Below are 19,888 nucleotides of genomic sequence, written 5' to 3' on the forward strand. Positions count from 1 at the left end.
AGAGTGCAGCCTGAGCTGAACCCAGGATGTCATTTACGACAGTGTCAGCAGCACCACCATTTTGGGGGTCCACTTTGGACCTAACATTGCAGCCTTTTGTTTATTGTTAAAAACAACTGTACTCGTGTAGCTGCTTCTGAATGGAGATGTCATGAGGACGTTCTTTAAAAATCTGGACTGCCAGTCAGCGGTAGGGACTCACGGGCAGGCTATGGTAGGAGACCTGGAGAGATTCTAGCAAGAACATCTGGTTTTCGTTGGGTTATTTTACCAGTTCTCTCCTGAGATGTGGTTCTGAGTTCGGCTTCCTCCCTCTGGATGTGAGACAGCTCTCTTAGATGATACTCAATGAAACAGCTTGCGCATCTATATTTTATTTGGGGTGAACAAGGGCTGTATAAACCTTGGAAAGTGGGAAGGGGTTTTTCAGGTGAATTTACGTTAGCTGGAGTTTAAGGTACCTGGAATGCTGCATGGAGAGGCATTCCAGGTGCTTGCTAGAACTACATGGCATTCCTCAAGTAGAAGATGTGGACGGAGGTCAGGCTCCCCAGATAAAGTGAGACAGAGAAGAGGAAGCCCCACCCACTGTGTAAGGGAATCTTCCATTTTGGGTGAAGCTCAGGGAGCTGTCTGGTCCTGGTGACATTAATAGCAGGGTTTCCCAACACCGAAACAACCTGATGAGACAGGGAGTCTCATACAAGAAGTATGGGTATCAGTGGGCCAAGGAGCCAGAAGATCTCGGGGCTCCATCCAAGGGAGACCAAAGGGAGAGCCCCACATAGAAGTCAGCCCCTGGAGGCTTTGCTTTGTGGTCTAGCTCCCATAGGTCTTTAATCCCCTCTCCCTGGCCATGCTGGTTCACATGGTAGCAACATTCTTCACTGAGGAAGAGGCAACGGTCAGGTCCTTTTTTGGCTGTCAATAAATTGAGGCCTCCTGGTTTTGTAGGCGCACCAAAGCTAATGAGACGAGCTGGTTTGGGAGCAGCCTTAGTGCCAAGGTTGACTCCCGGATGCTGTCTGCTGACTGAGTGGATGATATCTGTGTGGTACTCACAGGCTGTGGACAGAAGGTAAAGCTAAGGGACTTGGAGTGGGTCTTTATATCAAACCTATATTTGAAACTTCCAGGCCTGGCATTGCCAGAAAGGTCAGGAAGACAGAGAACATCCAACAGGGGAAGGAAGAAAGCATCTGTCCTCAGGAGGATAGGTGATGGGGGGAAAGCTTAAGCTTTGGCGGCCCCATTGACTGACAAGAGATCCAGAGCCCACTTGAGCTGTGATGAGTGGGTCCAAGCCATGACTCCCTGCCCGGATGCTTACATGAGATTTTGAAGTTGACAAAATGTGATAAAAAGGTTTAGATCTATCAGAAAGACCATTGTCTGTTGTAATAACCTGCGTTGAAGGCCTCCTTGTAGAGAAAGCAGTTAGTACGTGTCTGCAAACAGTTGGAGCAGACTCGTGTTTTGAGCCATAGCAAAAATCAAGCCTGAGAAGTTATCAACACAGACACGAACACTCATCTGTGATAAGACAGAAATTTCCTGGCAGGAAAGAGAACCAAAGGCATGAAGAACTTGAAGGCCAGAAAGACGAATCTGAGACAGAAGTGTGAATATTCTTTCTTCTGCCTGCCATCCTCCTATCGGCACCTTAAGAGTACTAGGCAGATATGAGTTATACAGAGTTATTTCCAGCACAATGAAAAACACTTAAAAAAAAGTCTGTATTTAAGAAAACAAAATTGAGACTGTGATGATGATAATTTTAATTATTTTTGAAAAAGCTTTAGCAGCCAGTACGTATAACTGTTACTAAGCCTAGATTATAGCTTACCAGAATTTCATTGGTTAATATGTTAAACTTTGAACTTTGCAGTATATCAGCTGTAAGTCTCATTTCTCCTATACCTTAAATCTCTTCCTCAAACTGTCACTACTTGTATAAACCTACTTTTTTCTTTCCACTCTGGAAACATCTAGCCATCTTCATCTTTAAACTTTATCATTCCTTTCTGTAGTGGTAGTGAGTTAAACTGCTGTAAACTACCCAGCAGGTGCACGCACCTCCTCTACACCCACCCAAATGTTTTGAATTCATGAATGAAAAACACACACATATGCAGCCTTGTATTTACATATGCCTTAAACAGTGCAATGGTTGCGCATTTCCGAACCTTCTAGCACATTCTCCCCTCCAATATTCCTGATTTAATACTTTCTAAAATCCATATTCCGTCTCTGCTAGCCTAGACCCAATCGGAAGAGTGGCCTCTGGAGCTGCTCTACTCTGATTCTTACGTGTTGTATGCTTTCTCTCCTGCAGCTCTCGGACTTGAGCCTCCTGCTTCCCCATCATGGCAATTCTAAAACCTCCATCTCCCATGGTCCTGGGAAAGCTGAAGTCCTGCCTCTGTCTCCTAGCCCAGCCACTGGCCACTGGCAACTTTATTTACAAATTAGAGCCAACTGGGGGCAGGGACGCTCAGCACTAGACATGCAGATTCCCATGTGATTTTGGGAGCCAAATTAACACAAATAGCATTAGAACCAATCCACAACACCTTCCCATCTAGAAATATTCAATCATTTACATGGGTATAGGTGCATGAATATTGACAGCAGCCATTAAAAAGTGTGATGGTTTGTATGTGCTTGGACCACGGAGTGGCATTTTTAGGAGATGTTGTTGGAGTAGGTGTGTCACTGTCAGTGTGGGCTTTAAGACCCTCATTCTAGCTACCTGCAAGCCAGTTTTGTCCTAGATGTCTTCAAATGAAGATGTAGTCAGCTCTTCCAGCATCGTGCCTGCCTGGATGCTGCCATGCTCCCACCTTGATGATAATGGACTGAACCTCTGAACCTGTAAGCCAGCTCCACTTAAATGTTGTCCTTATAAGAGTTGCCTTGGTCAGGGTGTCTGCTCACAGGAGTAAAACCCTAAGACAAAAAGCAAGTCCTTTTCAAATTATCATTGGAGCATAAAGTATATAATAAAAAGTAATCTTTAAAGTCAGTAGCAACAGCATGATAGTTCAGATTTTTTTGTTTTTTTGTTTTTTTATTGAAATCTGTTTGTGACCTCGCCTATGTCATCAAGAAGCCTGTTAGCTCTAGGAGAACACAAGGCTTGACATTTAGACTTGAAGCCATCTTAAGCTGGCAGATATCTGAACCTCAGTTTTGAAGTGTTTTTATTCAAGAGACTCAGGTAAGGATACATTTTACCAGAGTGAAGAGGAAATATGGATCAGGTGGCTTCCATATCAATTAAAAATGACCGTCTTAGTCACTTGTCTGGATAGTCAACCTAGGCTCCTCTGTGGTAATCTTGATGGAGTGTTGGGTGCCAAGGTCCCAGAGCAGATGTGAGAGATTTTCCTGTAGAGGAGGAAGTTGGGAGAGTGGGAGAGTGGGAGACCTTGGCAGGGCAATGGGGATGCTCAGCCTCCCTCCCCGTGTCCAGTCTGACTAGTTTTTGTGCATCCTAGGGGTGAGTGAGGGAGGGTGCAGTTCTTTGCCCAGTGGCTGCTCTGGACACAGTTAAAGCAGGCTCCAGTTCTTTGCCCAGTGACTGCTCTGGACACAGTTAAAGCAGGCTCCAGTTCTTTGCCCAGTGACTGCTCTGGACACAGTTAAAGCAGGCTCCAGGTTTCCTTGGAGGTGGCCTGGGGCCTGCTGCGAGAATCTGGTATTTCTTTTCATCATAGGAAGCCTTTTTCATCTTTTCCTGCTTCTTTCTCCCATCAAACACTTTAAATGCCATGTTCAGATCTCTCTGGGGTTTGAGGGCTGTCAGCTGGCCTCTGAAGTTCTTTTAAGATACCTGATTTTGAATATTATTTACACTAAACAGACATTAAGTTTACTTTAAACTTGTTTTCAGTGACTTGCCTCAGGCTTAACTTTAACAACATATACAAAAAAAAAAAAAAGACTATACATAATTAAAGATATAATTTGGTCTTTCTCTCCAAGTTTGTTTCCATAAATAAATTACATAAATACTTAGCATGACTACAAACATAGTTCTGAGCACATTAAATTTGATAATTAAAACATAAAGCTTTTATGTTTTAATTATCTTTAGCAGTTTATAAGGCTTCCTACTTTTATCTGTTACATTTGTGCCTTAAAATGTATACCTTTTGAATAAAAGATGCTTTGATATCAAAATAAACTATAAACCATAAGTACATTTCATAGAGATACGAGGAACCTCATTTTTCTGACCCTTTTAAAATATACATTTTATAAAATATCATCTTTATATAACTCAGTTCTCCAAATAAGCTTAAGCTTAACCATGTTAGCAAAGACAAAAATGGTTAGACATATATCTTTAAGTCAGTTTCTGTTAGCCTGAATAGACCATTATAACCATAGGGATTTATAAACCTTATCTAAAATATATTAGAGGTATGGTGTTGCCTCATTAGTCTAGTGAAATTAAAATAAGATAAGACATCTTGGAGGCCTGGTATTGTCTCCTCAGTCAAATAAAAAGATAATCTATTTTTTCTAAACAAAAGTTATATTCAAGTTACATATATAGTATGCTATAGCAAATAGAAATTACCTATATATAGATTTTTAACTATTAACCTCTTTTGCTTCAATTTTTAAGGTAACTTTTCTGTTTGGGATTTTACAGATTCTTTTGTTTAAATGACACCTCCAATGCTCTACAAGTCCTGCAATAAAGAAAGCTTCATTTTAGCAAAAGCTCTAAAGATACCTTGGGTAAGAGTACTCAGAGATAAACATGTATGATTACATTTAGCCATCAGGAACTTCTATTGGAACTCGTTTACCTCCTGCCTGGTTGTTCTCAAAATATAATGTCTTTTTCCTGGGCTTTTCTGTTTTGTTTTCTCTCTCCCTGTCAGAGTCAGGTGACTAACTAGTCCAGGACAAAGGCTTTGGAGGCAAGATGCTTGCGTCTAATGTAGGCAAACCAAATGTCATCTCAAGAGCCAGCTTTTTAGTAGACTAAAACAGCATGTGATAACTCTTCCAATATTATCCATGCCCAAAAGACATTTGAAACTCTGTAAGATTGAATCCAGAGATCAGAGGAAGGGACAAGAGCAGAGAACAAAGGGCTTAGATAGGGTGAACACTGAGAACAAAGAAGGCTTAGGGATAAGAGCTTTCTAAATCATGTGCTTATACGGGGACAGACGTTGTTGCAGCCTGTAAGAATTTGGAAATCAGATGTGTAATTTCCTGGCCACCGAGACTGACTATGAGGTTTGGATGGAAGCCAAACCCTATCTGCAGTAAAAATAAGACAGTGGCATTTAATGATATCTGAGTGTGAGGGGGGCAAAGATTAGACAAAGTAGGAGAGAGGAGCCAAGAGTCTAACCTGAACTGAGAAGAGCCCATGGTTAGCTAGAGGAAGGGAAAGATCCTTGAAGAAAGGGCGGCAGTAAAGAGCTCACAGGAGAATAGCAACTAGGAGGTAGAAAAGACTTGGGAAAGGGTCCATAAATAGGAGTCTCACCAGAGGTAAGGATCCCACTAGAAAAGGACCAAAGGCATAGGGAGGGTGACACAGTAAGAGGTAAGTGCCATAGAACAGTGTCTCAGTCCCCAAGGGCATCCCCGGAGGGATTTGTCAGTGAGGCACCTAGGGTCACAGTGGATAGGCACCCCTCTCCTTGTGATGAGGTTCCCAGGAGTATATAGCAAGCTCCAGTGAGCAAGAGACAGAGCAGGCAGCTCTGAGAGGACACGTACCAAGTAGGCAAGGAAAAGCAAGTGGGTAACGGTAGAGAAGAGAAGCAGCTGAAGAGGCAGACTCTAAATCTTAGGGTTGAATGTGGTAAGTGACTGAAGCCTGCATAGGCAAATAATCCACATCCAGGAGGGTCAAACCAGAAGTTCAGTTCAGTTAGGAGGGACTATGATCTTAGAGGGTGAGCAGTATCTCTCCCAGATTTCAACACCAGATGTAACAAGGGAACAATGAAACTACCAAACAAGCCAACTCCCTGGGTAGAAAGAAAGGTTTCCTGGGGAATTAAAACCTGTGTCATTCAGTCATTCAATATATATATATATATATACACATATACACACACACACACACGCATTTCAAATGTTATTCCCTTTCCAGGTTCCCCCACCCCGAAACCCCTTATCCCATTCCCCTTCCCTCTGCTTCTATGGAGGTGCTCACCCACCCACCCATCCACTTCCACACCTCCCTGCCTTGTAATTAATTCCCCTACACTGGGGCATCAAGCCTTCACAGGACCAAGGGTCTCTCCTCCCATCAATGCCCAACAAGGCCATCCTCTGCTACATATGCAGCTGGAGTCATGGGTCCCTCCATGTGTGCTCCGTGGTTAGTGGTTTAGTCCCTGGGAGCTCTAGAGGGTCTGGTTGATTTTTCTTCCTATGAGATTATAAACCCCTTCAGCTCCTTCAGTGCTTTCTCTAATTCCTCCACTGGGGACCCTGAGCTCAGTCCAATGGTTGACTGCAAGCATCAGCCTCTGTATTTGTCAGGCTCAAAGGGAGTTATTTATGTCCTTCTTAAAGTCTTCTATCATCATCATGAGATGTGGTTTTAAATCCAGATCTTTCTTTTCTGATATGATGGGGTATCTAGGACTTGCTGTAGTGGAAGAAGAACTAGGTTCTGATGATGCCAAGTAGCCTTGGTTTCTGTTGCTTATATTCTTGCACTTACCTCTCACCATCTGGTTATCTCAAGTGCTACCTGCCCTTGCTGTCTCTGACTGGAGTCTGTCCCTTCTGTGATCCTGATTGTGTCAGAACTCAGAGTCCAGCTATCTCTGGGATTCTGTGATTCTGGGATCCTGAGATCCTGGGTGTGTCAGAGCCCCCCTGGGAGTCAAGCTGCCTCTGGGATCCTGAAATCCTGGTGTGACCAAGCTCCTGAGATCCTGTTGTGTCAGAGCTCCCTGTAGTCAAGCTTTCTCTGGGTGTTGCAGGGGTGAGTAGGGAGCAGATCCCTGGGTTTGCTCCAGGCATGGGTGTACACTGGAAGGAAACTGTGCCTCTGGCTGGGCAGATGTCTGTGTTTCCCTGGTTCCTGTGGAGGTCCCATTTATGCTGGGTGTTGGGAAAGATGTTGTGGCTTCAACTGTGATCTTGAGTGTGTCAGAGCTCCAGTGTTCCTGGGGGTATCCCTCCAGGCTATGTCTTAGGGGCAGATAGAACAGCAAACTATGTGGGAAGCCTTCCTGGTTTTAAGGACGAAAGTGGGAGAAAGTGTATAAACCAGAATGTCCTGAGACCTTGAATAGGGAACTAGATGCCCTACTGCCAGAACTAGTTGGCTGGGAGGTGGGAGGGAGTAGGAATAAGGGAAATAACTTTTCCTGACAAACAGAAACCCACTTCACGGGGTTTCTGAGGACTACTGTGTTTAAGTGGTAATCCTTCTGTTTACCCATCAGAGTGCAGCCTGAGCTGAGCCCAGACTGTCATTTAGGACAGTGTCAGCATCCCTGCTATTAGGAAGCCACTTTGGACCTAATGCTATATATGTCTACTGCAGTGTCGGGAGCAGCTGGGCCCCTAAAAGCTCTGAATCTGGGAGAGGCTTGGCAGACTCTCTATGATCTAGATTCCAACAAGCAGACAACCCTTTATTAGAGTCATGTACAAGGATCATGCCTCATATTCCCATCCATGCCCTTGGTACTGCCATTGCTAGGGCCTGCCACAGTGTAGCTCCAGGGATAGAGTAGCACTTTCTAGAAAACAGCCCCAATAACAAATTGCACCCCATAGATACAGAGCCGATGATTTCAACCCTGGGGAACTGGGACAGTTAAAACAGGAGGGTCAGAGCAGAAGATGGGGGTTGGGGGAGAAGATGGGGCTAAGAGAGGAGCCAAGAGGCCAGGAGCAAGCCAGGAAACCAAGAGACATGTGTAGCCAAAGTGGCTGGGTTATGTAGGAGTCAGAGAATCTGAGGTGTGGGCTAAAGAGTTCAAGGTAGGGTGTGGGGGCTGCCAGCCATGATGACTGTGTAACCAGCAGGCAGCTGGGGAGGCAGATGGTCAGATTCTTCTTTGATTTGTTAAATAGGCATGTCAGTTAGCCTTTTGTCCTGAGTGTGAGACATGTTAGCACATGTTAAATCTGGTGTCTCTCCTACCAAAAGGATCAAAATGACAATTGGCAGACAAATGATGATATCACAAATAGCAGACAAAATGACAAGTAGCAGAGTCCCCCTCGGAATGAGCTTTCTTGATGTACAGGGCCTCTAAAAAGCCCCAAGGGAGCCTTCTCTATCTGTCTACACGTACTCTGGCCTCCTCCTGTGAGATGGGCAGCACAAAAAAATAAAATATAGAGAGAATATTTATGAGCAGTGTCTTAGTTCAAGTTTCCTTTGCTGTGATGAAATACCATGAAGCAAGTTGGGAAACAAAGGGTTTCTTTGGTTTACAGTTCTATATCCCAGTTGATCATCAAAGGAAGTCAGGACAGGAACTCAAATAGGACAAGAACCTGGAGGCAAGAGCTGATGCAGAAACCATGGAGAGATACTGCTTACTAGCTTGCTTCCCATGGCTTGCTCAACCTGCTTTCTTATAGAACCCAGTACCACCATCCCAGGAACATGACCATCCATTATGGTATGAGTCTTCCCCTGTCAGATACTAATTAAGAAAATGCCTTACAGCCAGATCTTATGAAGGCATTTTCTCCTTTGAGGTTCCCTCCTTGCTGATAACTCTAGTTTGTACCAAGTTGATATAAGAATTAGGCAGTATGACACCACCTCTCACCTGGACAGCACAGTAGAACTGGCCCTGGTGGAGAAAGCCAGCTCCAAAGATGTGAGAACAGATGAGCTGGCCCCTCCCTGGCTGCAGCACCCTAATGTAGAAGAGCCAACTCTTAGGGCATGACAGCAGGGAGCTTGCCCTGCCCCTCACCAAGTCAGTGCTAGAGAGCTGGCCTCCATGATGTGAGGGTAAGAGAGCTGGTCCTGTACCTTCCTTGAAGCCTCAGTCAGGCAAGTGGGCTGACCAACTCAGCTACCACCCAAGGCCAGATTCAAAGCTTTGAGTTGGCCCAACCCAACATCTACCCCATCTATGAACTGCTGGGACCAGTCCTGCAGAACCAAAGCTGCAGGATCCCCATCACACAGGGCAACAAAAGGATAACCATGAGGAGTCCTGATGAGGATCCAATATTGACAGTGTAGCAGAATCCAGAGGCCTCAAGCTAGTCCAATGACTCAGTGCCATGAACATTTTCAAGTAAAGATGCTTGGACAAACAGTGGGACACACAGCAGCTTCCACCACGAGATGGTTTTTCTTATTTTTTTACTTTTTAGCTTTTATTCTTTGTTTTCTTTTGGGGGAAGGTTGCAAGGGCAGAGGGACAGAGAGATGAGTGGGATTGGAGTGCATGATGGGAAATTCACAAAGAATCAATAAAAGTTTTTTTTTAAATCCAAAAAACAAACAAACAACAACAACAAACCACTAGCCAGCAGTGATCCCGGGGGACACAAACATTGTGGTCAGGATGCTTCCAGGGCCTGGAGCTGTTAGACACTTTCTTGTGCTTTTGACAGGGTGAGAAGGACTGAGGGCCATGGCCTTAGAAATGAGCCAACAGTGTTACTTACAGAAAGCTCTTCTGCCCTGTGCCACTTCAGAGCCTCTGCTTGCGTTGCTGGGGTCGCTACTTGTTGTAGACCAGTGGCCACCTTACTGTGACTCAGCCAGCACTGCCTGAGCCTCTGCTCTGCACTGGACCCCATGCTCACAAATGGAGATGCAAATGGTAGGCCACTCCATGTGCCTCCAGGGCCTCCTGACCAGCACAAGGCTATGCTAAGCCCCAAGAGCTGAACAAAGAATAAATGTTACCTTGTGAACCCCTGTCTGGGGAGTGCTGGATGAGGTGCTGGTGAAAGATCATACTTATTTGGGCAGAATCCTTGGCAGAGCACATCCACTCATGTGACCCCATTTGACCCTCACAGCCATCTGTCCCAGGTTTCTAGATGCGGAAATTGGGGCTCACATTGGTTCCTAGCCTGTCTGCAGCTTTCCTGGGAGTTCCATGGAACCTGCATCCACTACTAAAGATAGAGAGGACAGTGATAATGGGAATCTTCTGCCCTCAGAGGAAAAACTTAGAGCCACCATTTTAGACTCCTCCGAGCTAACCTCTGAGGACTTCTCAGCCCTTGTAAATCATGGACAGGTGCTATGCTTTCAGGCTTCCTGACTGTAAAGACCCAACCTGAGTCCTCCCAGGTGTCAGATTGCGTATTCGGAGTTAGGGGAGGCTCTGGAAAGCCAAGCCAAGCTAAAGGGGGAAAGTGTGTGTGAGTGCATGGGTCTAACTTTGCCTTACATGTCAGAGTTAGCACGAACATTGTGAAGATTTTCATTATTGTCCAGACCAACTATTTCAGGTTTCAACAGCTGCCCCGGGTTTGTACGGTTCCTGCCAAGTCTGGAGGGGAAACTGTCAGGAAAGCCTTTGAAGAGCTTCTGGCATTTCACCAGCCAGGCACCTTTGAGGCAAACAGAAAGTGGAGCTACTGTCAGGGATTCTGCTCCGTCTTTACCATCCGGAACCTACTTCTGCTGCCCTGCGAGTTTCTTCCTGCCTCAGTCTACCCAGAATCAGTACAGGCAGGGCAGCCTGAGCTGAACTCCTCTACCCCCAAATAAGTTCCCACAGGATACCATTTCTCTCATAAGATTTTAAGAAAATAATAATAATAAGTCCTGGAAGCATCCCACTAGAATGTTGTGTTGTTTACAGCTGGTTGCAGCTGAGAATAGAAGAGGTTTTTTCTTGCCAGGAGGGTGTCACAGGGCAGAGCCTCTGAGCAGCAGTGGGGCCTGACTCCTCCCTGCTGGCTCAAGGCTCACACCCTGCCTCTGAAAGATGGCACCTCATTTCCTACAGGCACATTTATTGAGCACCTACTGTGTGCCAAGCACATTAGGCTACTGGTTATTAGCTGTTAGTGTAAGAACTAACAAGAACATCCCTAAGCCACGGACACTGTCAACAGGAGGGTCCTACTGTAATGGCTATTACAATTACTGTCTTTTGAAAGATGCCAAGCAATACTGTTGCTGCACAGTGTCACGAGAGTCTGGTAACCTGTTTCCTCCTGTTTGCCTAAAACTCTCTAACCGAAGAGAAATCCCTTTTTCCTAGTCCCTTTGTAATGTCCTTTAAAAGCCTATGAAGAAAATCCACGTTTAATCTCCCTTTTTGCCTTGTGGGTCTGCATCCTGACTTCTGTTGTTGGGGTGGGGTGTTTTAGTTTCTTGTTTCGTTTTTTTGTTTGTTTGTTTGTTTTTTGATTATGAGGATGAAAGCCAGGTTGTCCTCCTGCATGCTAAGCAAATGCTCTACCACCGAACAACAGCTCCAGCCCATAACATCTTTATTTCACTATTGTGCCCCCCACCCTGGCACCTCTGTCTCAGGTGTCTTTGATTCCTGCCTTTCCTGCCCCTGACAGTGTGGTCACCAGGCAGCAGACAGTGTGCTTTATAGCTATTTGTTCCAGAAGGGACAGGAAGAGAGCTGTCCTTCACAGGGCCTAAGGATGAGCTTCCCTGCGTGGATTTATGGATGGTTTACTTCTGTCTCGGTTTAAGTGCATCTGGGGGAGCCACATTAAATACTGATGAAATGAGCCACTTTAAAAGGGGGGTCGGGGGCAGCCTGGAGAGAGCTTCAAACAAGACCAGATCTGTTTTTATAGATGTGTTTGCTTAGATTGTAAAAGCCTGAAAAAAATGGCTTTCAGAGCACGGCTTGAGGCAAAACCCCTATGCTATCAGGAGTGCCTGTCATCTCTTCCGTGTTTAATTAAGTCTAGGGCCTCAGGGGAGGTCACAAGAATGGAATTCCCAGCAAGTCTCTGTTCTCTGTAACTTGAGCCTGGGGTCCCAGAAAGGTGCCTTGCAAAAACAGCTCCATCTCTGCCAGAGTGGCCCCTAATGGTGCTCCAGGATATCTGGCTGAGGGAATCGACCAGGAGCTAGATCCTACTGACAGGACATATCAAGGGAACGAAGGAAGATGGCCACCTCCAGGTGTGCCTGCTGCAGCCTCCCTCCCAGCGGCTTTATCCTTGGTCCTGCCTCTGCAGCTAAAATATATATATATATATATATATATATATATATATATATATATATATATATATATATAGCAATTCTAATGTTTGTTGAGACCTATAATATCACAGACTCCTGTAGGGTCCCGGCAGGCCCATTTCCCACCAGCCACTCCCTGAAATGATAAACATCTGCCCCCAAAGATTCCCTGCAGAGAGATAAGCTGTGTGGCTCTTAGGCTAGGGGCAGGCTTAGATCAAAGTACAGTCAGAGTAGAAGGCCATTGGAGGGAATTCTCCATTCTTATTTATTTCCTGAGAAATCTTTAGTACAGAATACCTAAAAAGAAAAGTTAACCCCAGAAACAGAATAGGACTTCCGCAGTAAAATCCTTAATGCTCTGTCTTCCAAATTTGCACATCAGAACACACTCCTGTAAACAAAAATGAAGTGATCGCATCCTCTCGAACACAGGAAGACATTACCTGAGAGGCAGACTCCGGGTTAACCTTCTAGATGGATAAACAAATGTCTCAATGTTCACAAAAGCTTTTCCAGGTGATCTGAGGCAGATGAAGGCCCTCAGTCACCCTTGGCTGTGGGAACAGTGCCCTCTAGGACTCCTGGTAAAATCTGGCAAAACTCAAGTAAAATCCTTCCCTAGGGTAGGATTTGCAGGACCTCCAGCACAGGGAACCCCACTCATGCTTGCCTTGTAGGAATATATGTCCCTGTTCAAGAACTTCAGCGACATCATCCACGTCAGGCTTTCCATGTCAGGCTTCCCAGAGCTCTTTTTATAGACTGGGAAACTGAAAGCTATCGAATGTGCTAAGAAAGATGCTAAGTGTTGGAATTGGGTGATCCCTGGCCACCCATCAGATCTCCATTCGGTACAGCCTCTAATTCATAGGGCGGGGTGGTCTGGGAAGAAGGCAGCTGACCTTAGAAAGACCCTTTCCACTGTCAAGCTCAGGGTCCTGGAGCAGCCTCAGAATTTCCTTGTCAAATGTACCTGCACACTGGCAATGACATAGGTGCCAGCCCTTTCCCTGGGCTGTTCTTAATGAAATCAAAACCTTCAAAGGGAATGCTCATCTTCAGGGTGCCTGTGGGCGCATATAGGTGGTCCTCGTCATGAGCTGCTGTGGTTAGTACAGGTATCCCTCCCTCTCTTCCAAAAGCAGGCCCAGCCACAGCAACTCATCACAAAAGTAAGAATGGCTCTACAGCAGTCAGAATTCTGCTTTGCAGAGTGTTTTCATAATTGTGTGAGCAGTTTTATCCAAATATCCATTATAGCAATAATGTCCTATGAACAAGTCACATGACTGTTTATGCACATACATGCGTTCGTGTGTGCTCCCTCAGGGACACATACCATAGCATACATGTGGAGGTCAGAGAAAACTTGGGGAGATGAGTTGTCTCCTTCAAGATGTGGGTCCTAAGGACCAAACTTGGGCCCTTAGCAACAAGCAATTTTACCTCCTGAGCCATCTTACTGGACCTAATTTAATTAACCTTGTGTATTAGGCATCTGGGTTTAGACACAAAGCTATTTTCTTTCTCTAGAATTTTTAAACTGGGCCTTATGAACTCACCACTGAATCAGATAGCCATCATGAGCACTACAGTGGGATATTTGCATCATCTGCGCCACCATCTCCCCTGTGACACCTGTGCCATTTGTCAGGGCATGCATAGTCATTGCAGTCTATTTTCATTGAGAGACACCTTTTGAATGGGACGCTCCCTCGGGACATTCTGGCACACACCTTCGTGTACATTTGCATGCGCTGGCCCAGCTTTGCTCTGTGATGGATTGATTCGTCACCTGATGGGATGGCTCCACATTAGTGTGACATTGTATAGACATGGCATCGTACCAGATGGCGTGGCTTTGCTCTGCCTTGATTTGACGGCTCTGACAGTGCCACTGACCTGCCTCTGACCTTATTCAAATGCACTCTGTAGGGGTGGTTGCTTTACATTTATACATTTTAGGCCATCTCTCTTCTTTGCATTTATGAGATCCTGTCTCCAGGAGTAGAGAGCTACATATTTTACCTCTTTCCCTTTTTGTAACCCCCGTGCCATCCTCATAAGACCCACAATGAACCTCGGTGGCAGTTATGCAGATGAGTGGCCTTTTGCCAAATACTCTGACTACATATTGGAAGGCATTCCTCCTTGCTGCCCCTGAACTCAGAGCAGTTTTGATCTTACGAAAACATTCAGCGGTATTTTGACGGGAGGCTGCCCCGTTGCCTCTTCTGAGCACACCTGTCAGCTCTACATAAAGCCAGCAGTGCAAGCTGCCGCTGGCTATCATTCTAGCTTCATTATGCTTAGCTGGATATAAATACATGATGGCTTCATAGGAGGAGGCCTTTTCTACAGAGCACAGAAACTCAGGTTAAGTCGGGGGCTCACATTTCTGGATACCCACTGCGTCCACCTGAGGAACTTGAAAATAAAAAGGTGACGTCCATAGTCTTCCCTGATTTTTTTTTTTTTTGGCAGAGGTTGGGACATCAGGATTTTTTTCAAAGCTTACCGGGTTAGCCTTGCAGCCAATCCTAGCTTCTTGCAATATAACCCTAAAAAATACATTGCTCTAGCTCCTGCCCCATGGTCAAGGGTTCGCTGTTAGTGGGAACTCCTCATATGACCTCAGTACCCTTCAGACATCCACATACCCTGGAACTCCTGAGGTTAAGGCTAACACCTAAAAATCTGCATTGGTGGTGTGGGGTGAATTCTCCGGGCTGCAAGAATGGAGGGTGGGTGTGTCTGGGATACAGAACTGGGCATGAAGCCAGGAGAAGGGCCAGCCTTGCATGTCAGGGAGAGAGAGTCTGAGCTGGTTTGAACATGCTGTGGCGGCCCAGTGGGGAGCTGCCTGTACTTTTACCACATGTTCTGTGATTTGAAGATTGGTGATCTTTCCAAGCAGCGTTCCCTTGAATGTTTACACTTGAAAGTGCAAACACCAGCATGACCCTGCTTGTTAGACAGGAAGGCAAAGCCCCCGCTCCCAGAAGGTCCTCTGAACAGGAGCTGCCAAAGCCCACGTGGGCAAAATAGTACCACCAATGCCTCCATGAACCTGTGACTCCCATAACCTCCCAGGAAGGCCCTCCTTCTACTCCAGGGAGACTCTGGGAAGCACTGCTCAGGACAGCAGCACCTGGCTTTCTCTGTACTCGCAGCAGTCTCGGAGTTCCTTCCTTCCCCTACCCTGGGCGCCGTTATTAACTCCAGCTGGGCCGCTATGCAGCCTGGGCCATATTAAAGTTTTGCAGAGTGTTCTCAGAACCCCATAAATCAGAGAAGTGGGGGCTCTGGGGACACCAGATGAACAAGGTATGCACGTGGCTGTGGTTCTTTCCTTGGGAGCAAACCAACTTAGTGGAGCAATGGTGCCAAGAGTCCTGGAGAGAGTAAGAACCAAGGGGGCCAGGTTTGGGGAGAGGGCCACACTACCTTGGGAAATACAGTCATGTGCCACTAAAAATGGAAGGGACTCAGAAAAGCACCATTAGGGAAACTGGTCCTTGTATAACATGGAGGGCGTGTCTGTAAACCTCCAGAGCCAAGGGCACTGTACAGACTCCCCTAGCAGCCACAAGATGCTGCAAAGACAAGATATTGACAACTAACTCTTTTCTAGGTAAAACTGTACTCTAAATGTCATGTGTGGTAGATGCAGCCAGGACATTGTTTATCATTATCAAATACCTCATGTCGCTCATAGTTCTGTGCTTGGTTTTTTAAGACTAGTAGAGCAGTTGTGTTTACGACAGTGTCACCAAAACATGGGACTGATATCCCCTGGTTCGCAGAGAGCAATTTTGGCATCACTTGATGCTCTTTGTGTTCTTATGAAGACACCAGTCTCACCCTGGGTGCCCTGTCCTCAGTACCTTACCTAATCACTTCTGTATCAGTGACATCGCTGGGACACAACACCTGACCAAAGCAATGTCACATTTCAGGTTTCAGGTGGGAAAGTCAATGACAGGAGTTAAAGGTAGCTGGTCACACAGTGCCCACAATCAGGAAACAGGAAGCCATGCATTCCAGTGCTCGGCACATTTAGCCCAGGACCTCAGCCCATGGCATCGCGACATTCACACAGAGGGTGGCTCTTCACCTCAGCCCAACTTAGACACTATTGCCTCCCAGAGATGCCCAAAGATGTGTTTCCATGGTGATTCTAAATCCCATCAAGTTGGCAATCAAGATTCAGCAAAGCCTCAACTCCCTCTATCAGCCACTGAGGGGTTAAGGGACTCAGTATATGCTTTGGTGAGGCATAAGCTTGCCATCCCACAGCATTCTTTCAGCAGGTAGTGAGTGTCCTTGACATGCAGATATTGCGGGCCCCTGGGAATGACATGCCCAGGAGCAGCTGTATGGGAGGGTCAGGCCACAGACCCTCAGCCTAGGCTGTCCCTGTCTCTGGCAGTGCTCGTCCACCTGTGGGAAGGGGCTTCAGTCAAGAGTGGTCCAGTGTATGCACAAGCTCACTGGACGCCATGGCAGTGAGTGCCCGACTCTCTCAAAGCCAGCAGCCTACAGACAGTGCCACCAGGAGGTTTGCAACGAGAAGATCAATGTGAACACCATCACCTCCCCTCGCCTCGGTGAGTCCCTCCCCTGGCCCTGGTTTCTGGGCACAACTCTTCCCCTGTTTAGCTAAGCCAGGAAGCCATCTTCTTTGAGCATAAAGGGGCTGATATTTGCTAGGGCTGAAGAAGGTTCAGAGATGTTTGACCATCCCCCTCACCCTTCTGCCAACACAGGTAGACATCCTCAATCCTGCACCGGTGTGTGAGGGAGGTGAAGAGGCAAGCTTTGTAGGGTTAGGGGGTCCCACATCCACTCCGCCACAGGGCACGGCCACTGGGGAGGCAGGACGAGAGGAATTGTCCGTGCTTACCCGACACTGTTGCCAGGCAAGTGTGGGGCCATAGGGAAGCCCCAGGACACTGCTCCGGGGTGGGGAAGTGTAGTCTGAAGTGTGGGACAGCTGGAGCTGGTTCAGGGGTGCCCAGGCCTGCAACGAGGCTGGGGCCATCTGGTTCTCAAGCTCTTGGATACCTAGCCACAGAAGAGCTGAGAATGGAGTGGGGGCCCACGGGCTGGATCTGGCCCGGGGCTGTGGAAAAAGAGGGGTGCTCCAGCTGGTCCCTTGGGGAGAGTCCTTGGTTTGTCAGCAGCAGTTGGCTTGGGCGTGATGGCGGCTGTGGCTGGAAACACAGAGAGGCCTTCTACAGAAGATTGGACAGTGGCTCTGTAGGCGGCAAAGGCCTTCTCCATGGCTCCCCAGGGCAGATCCCAATGAAAAGAGACAGTCCGTGGTTTTAAGGCATTTATTGCCATGGTGGAAAGTGGATGAGTAAAACCATACCCCACTTCTCAGGGCGGGCCTGAAATTAAACACCTTTTGCAGGGAGGATTGTCTGGGAAGGAAAGCTTATTGGCTACGTCCTCCAGGCCTCTAGGTACCTCATTAAAATGGAGATCTGTCTTGAGCCTATGTGACCACAGGTCACGTCCTCTATAAGTGGAGAGGCTTGGGGCATGGCCCATCCATGACTGATTGCCACAAATCTCTGGGGGGCTGTGGCTAGTGACAGGGGCCTGGTGCCTGGGAACAGGCAGAAGCACCCACTGTCCCCAAAGGGTTTCCGGGATTTCGAGCCTTAGCTCAACTGGGAACCAGGCTACCTTTCACGGCCCCACAATGCTTCTTTCTAGAAAGATCCCGGAGGATATCTGCATGGGCTCCTGTGTGCCATGATGGATCTGCACACAGGCAGGGTAGAAAGGTTACAGTTTTTTGTAAACAGTTTGACTCTTGGTGTTCGGAACTGCCTGTGTATCCACAGTCTAGCCAGTGGCTCGGATAAACCAAGGAACTTCTAATGCAAAACACACACCTGTCCAAAGAAACTTAAGGAAGGGGTTATTCTGGCTGTGCTTTAAGGGTACACTTCATATCCTGGGGAAGTCATGGTGGACAGACAATGAGATCAGTGGTCATGCTGTGTCCACAGTCAGGAAGCAGAGAGAGATGCGCGCTGGTTCTCAGCTCGCTTTCTCCTTTTTATTCACGTCAGGCCCCCAGGCATGGAATGGCTCCACCCACATTCAGGATGAGTCTTCTTCCAGCAGTCAACCCACTCTAGATAATTCCTGACTGACATGGCGAGAGGCTTTGTCTCCTGAGTGAACCAAGCTCCTGTTAGGTTAACAACACTCACCACCATACTATCAGGAGCTCCTGACCTGCCCCGAAGGACGCTAAACAGCTTCCATCTGAGTGGGGGTGGGGGGTGCTGCTGAGCTCATAGAGGTGACACCCATGTCTGTTGCCAGCATAAGTCTGCTTGGTATCTTTTCAGGGACCTCCTATGTGCAGGAGGACTAAGAGCCTGAGGGAAATGTGAGCCACGTGTTTACCCCTCAACTTGGCGTTTTTGTGGATCCTTTTTTTTTAATGTCCTCCGTTCCACGTCAGCATGTTTTATAAATGCCAACAGAAGCTATGCTGTCCATCATAGACCAGTTCCTCCAGGCTCTGGAGCAAGTTGTCTAGTGTCTCTTACTCTGAAAAGGCAGCAAGAGTCTCTCAGTCAGGGGACTGGGTTGGCTGCAGAGATGGATCCATAGGAGAAAAGAACCATTCATATAGCCCTAGAGGTCCATACGTTTATGTAAGGCTGATGTGTACTTGAAGATAACGGGTCACTTCTGTGTATTTAGCCAGGACTTTAACCTCTGTGTTCTTTCCACTGTCCCCTTAGCCGCTCTGACCTACAAATGCACCCGGGACCAGTGGACAGTGTACTGCCGGGTCATCCGAGAGAAGAACCTCTGCCAGGATATGCGATGGTACCAGCGCTGCTGCCAGACCTGTAGGGACTTCTACGCAGATAAGATGCGCCAGCCGCCCTCTCCACCAAGCTCATGACGGACAGACAGCACAGTGCTTGCTCAGTGCTCTGACTCAAGGTCTGAGGCGTGGCAGTTAGTGAGTGGAGAGCCCTCACCCTACCCAAAAGCACACCAGCCCTGCAGCCAGGACCCCCAAAGCACTCCTCTGCTCCCACAATAAGGCCACCTCAAGAATCCAGTTGCCTAGAGCTAGAGAGTGCACTTGACATTGCCATTAGTCCTCTGAACATAATATATTCTTAACAGCCACTGGATGGCTTTCTAAGGAAAAACTACACAAGAGTCATCAAATAATTTTAATTACCAAGCTCCCTCCTATGTACCTCAAAGGGGGACACCTCTGGCAGATAAAAATTACACACACATACACACACACACACACACACACACACACACACAGAGAGAGAGAGAGAGAGAGAGAGAGAACACATTTAGTGCTTCTGCTCTGGCTTTCTGTTGACATTTGAATTCCTCGGGCTTGATGTAGCTTTGTGGAAATGAGATACCACATTAGAAGAGGCTCTGTCCTGAGAGCGACGCCCTGACCAACCACCTCTGCTAATGGCTTCTCTGGAAGAGGGGTGAGCTGCCTTCCTATGAACACGAGAATCAAGGCTTGTTCTCTGCCCATCTCAAAAAACGTAGTCTCGAAAATCCTTAGAAATTGTCTTAGGAATCTTGCCCCTGAGAGTTTGAATCTAAATAGCCCAACAAGAAACCCAATGCCGCGCAACTCTACCCGCCACCTGTGTGGTAGAACGTGCCCAAAGAGCTGGATTTGGGAAGGAATCTGCTTCT

At 46.9% G+C, this 19,888-nt stretch overlaps 1 protein-coding gene across 1 annotated transcript in view; it reads left to right on the forward strand.

The window, feature by feature from the left end:
* The window catches only part of Adamts17 (ADAM metallopeptidase with thrombospondin type 1 motif 17), a 303,015-nt gene extending 283,800 nt beyond the window's left edge, over nt 1-19,215 (forward strand). Inside the window, exons 22-23 of the mRNA XM_021167985.2 lie at nt 16,596-16,773; nt 18,940-19,215. Of these exons, the coding sequence (XP_021023644.1) occupies nt 16,596-16,773; nt 18,940-19,106 (345 nt within the window). The 3' untranslated portion in view covers nt 19,107-19,215. The remainder of the gene's footprint in view (nt 1-16,595; nt 16,774-18,939) is intronic.
* Nucleotides 19,216-19,888: the final 673 nt, after the last annotated feature.

The sequence above is a fragment of the Mus caroli genome, chromosome 7 (genome assembly GCF_900094665.2).
Source record: "Mus caroli chromosome 7, CAROLI_EIJ_v1.1, whole genome shotgun sequence".
In the NCBI taxonomy this organism is placed as follows: Eukaryota; Metazoa; Chordata; class Mammalia; order Rodentia; family Muridae; genus Mus; species Mus caroli.